This window comes from Clupea harengus, chromosome 22 (genome assembly GCF_900700415.2).
Source record: "Clupea harengus chromosome 22, Ch_v2.0.2, whole genome shotgun sequence".
Classification (NCBI taxonomy): Eukaryota; Metazoa; Chordata; class Actinopteri; order Clupeiformes; family Clupeidae; genus Clupea; species Clupea harengus.
The window spans coordinates 2,128,720-2,131,219 of NC_045173.1; the positions used below are offsets into that span (position 1 = coordinate 2,128,720).

The following is a 2,500-nucleotide window of genomic DNA, read 5'->3' on the forward strand; positions in this document are numbered from 1 at the left end:
CCATTTTGGCATCTTTCCTGCCTGAGGGTCGTGGTGGTGGAACTGAAGAACCAACACTGTGACGACCACGGACAGCCCCACAATCATCATGGTGCTCGCAAAGTACTGTGCTACAGATACACACACACACACACACACACACACACACACACACACAGATACACACACACACACACACACACACACACACACACACACACACACACACACACACACACACACACACACAAGAGAATAGTCAGAATTTCTCCTTTCCTGAATGTTCTTGAGGCCAGTCATCCCTGAGGGGTAGCACACAGAAGCAGAACATGATGTAGTGATGTAGTGATGTTGGCCATTGAGCTGAACACCGGGGGCACAGTCTGACATTTAGTCTATAATGTAGAGTGCTCCCGTGTTCATGCTCATGATGAAGGATTCAGATCAGAGACTAAAAGAATCCTAAGGCATGACATAAGCATCACAGTGTGTGTGTGTGTGTGTGTGTGTGTGTGTGTAGGGGAGGTCCATGTGGTATGGTGAGTGTGTGTGTGTGTCCATGTGGTTGGGTGAGTGTGCGTGTGTATCGATGTGGTTGTGTCAGTGCATGTGTGTGTCTCAGCTCTGTGTGTGTGTCCACCTGTGTGTAATACCTATGAGGGGGACGGAGTCTGACGTGGCAGGCATGATCTCTGCCACCAGCAGCATGAACACAGTGAGAGACAGCAGCACGGTGATGCCTGACATGGAGAGAGAGACACACAAGACAATTCAAATTGAGTTCCTCCTCCTGACATTAACTCACAAGCCTTATCAGTACAGCAGGACAGCGGTCAGAGGTAGTTCAGTGTGTGAGTGTGTGTGTGTGTGTGTGCGTGTGTGCGCGTGTGCGTGTGCGTGTGCATGTGCGTGTGCGTGTGTGTGCGTGCGTGTTACCTAATGAAATCTTCTCTCCAGAATCTGCTGGCAACAGGAACACCAGCAGGGCAAGTCCTAGGAAGATAGTAATAGATACAATCAATTAATCATGATAATTATTATCATTAATGAGTATGTGTTAAAATCTCTTATAGTCCATCAGTGTGGTAAAGTGGGCTAATCAATGTGTGTGTGTGTGTGTGTGTGTGTGTGTGTGCGTGCGTGCGTGTGTGTGTGTGTGTGTGCGGGCGTGCGTGCGTGCGGGCGTGCGTGCGTGTGCGTGTGTGTGTGTGTGTCACCTGAGATAAGCACACAGGGGATTAGCAGGTTGAGGCCATAGTAGAGAGTTCGTCTGCGCATGGTGACTGTGAACGTGACATCAGGATATGGTTCCTTACAGCACTCATAGTACAGCTCATTGCGCTTCGCAGGGACATCTGAAACAGACAAACACACACAGAAATGTGGATGAGTGTATACAAGAAGAAAACTGGGTCTGATCATGTAACATAGCTCCGTAACAAAAGTCAGAAACCCCCCAAACCCTCAGTGCTCAGGCAGCAGATGACTGGTGGGCATGGCGCTGATATCTTCCCAGAGACCTGGTCCAGATTTTAAAACTACTAGCCACTGACACTGTAGATCACAGCATCCACAGCATACTGTTGGACAGGCTGGGAAATTGGGAAGGACTCTCCGGAGCAGTCCTTAATTGGTTCAGGTCTTATTTAGAAGGCTGGAGTTAGTTTGTCACTATTGGCAGTTATGGATCTGATAGATTGGTCATGACATGTGGGATCTCCAAGGATCAGTTCTCTGACCTCTTCTGTCCAATCTCTACATGCTTCCTTTGGACCAAATTCAAATAAAAAAAGAGCTTTATCCAGGATCAAAAGAACTGAGCACATTATTCCAGTTCAAACATCTTTACACTGGCTTATCGTTAGTTACAGAATCGATTTTAAAGTGCTGCTACTAGCCTATAAATCACTGAATAATTTAGGTCCAGAAGACATCTCATGCATGCAACTAGAACAAACTGCCAGAAGGTCTTAGAGGTGCCCCAAATGGAACAATTTTCAATCCGGGTTCAAAACATTTCTCTTTTGATGTGCCCATGATTGAGATCTCAGACTTGCACTCTTTTCTTACAGAACTTAACTTGTAATTATATTACTACTACTACTACTACTACACAACTATTACATATTTCATATTTCATTCATATTTTTCTATCTTGTTGTTTTTCACCTTTTCACCTTCTTGAGGATGTTCCTTTTGCCTTATTTTATGTAAAGCGCATTGAATTGCCTGTGTATGAAATGTGCTATATAAATAAACTTGCCTTGCCTTGCCAAGGCAGTCCCTGGGGACTGGGCAAACAGAGAAGATTAATACTAATTTTATTCCTCTTGTAATGGGGTGTGTCCTTGTCTTGTTTGCCTTACCTTTGCGTAATGTCATCCATTTAATCTAGCATCCAAAAATCAATAAATCCCTCATGCATCAAAGTCAAACTTCAAAAAGATGTTGAAATTCAGGTAGAAAAACACCAATAAAGCCAACGTGTTAGACTGGGGAGGAGCAAAGGGCGGGGGGTGAG

The 2,500-nt window shown here is 45.1% G+C and overlaps 1 protein-coding gene across 1 annotated transcript in view; it reads right to left on the reverse strand.

Moving 5' to 3' along the window:
• The window catches only part of chrna8 (cholinergic receptor, nicotinic, alpha 8), a 36,245-nt gene that overhangs the window by 5,181 nt on the left and 28,564 nt on the right, over positions 1-2,500 (reverse strand). Inside the window, exons 7-10 of the mRNA XM_031560246.2 lie at positions 1,197-1,334; positions 916-972; positions 633-719; positions 1-110 (exon numbers count right to left, since the gene is read on the reverse strand). Of these exons, the coding sequence (XP_031416106.1) occupies positions 1-110; positions 633-719; positions 916-972; positions 1,197-1,334 (392 nt within the window). The remainder of the gene's footprint in view (positions 111-632; positions 720-915; positions 973-1,196; positions 1,335-2,500) is intronic.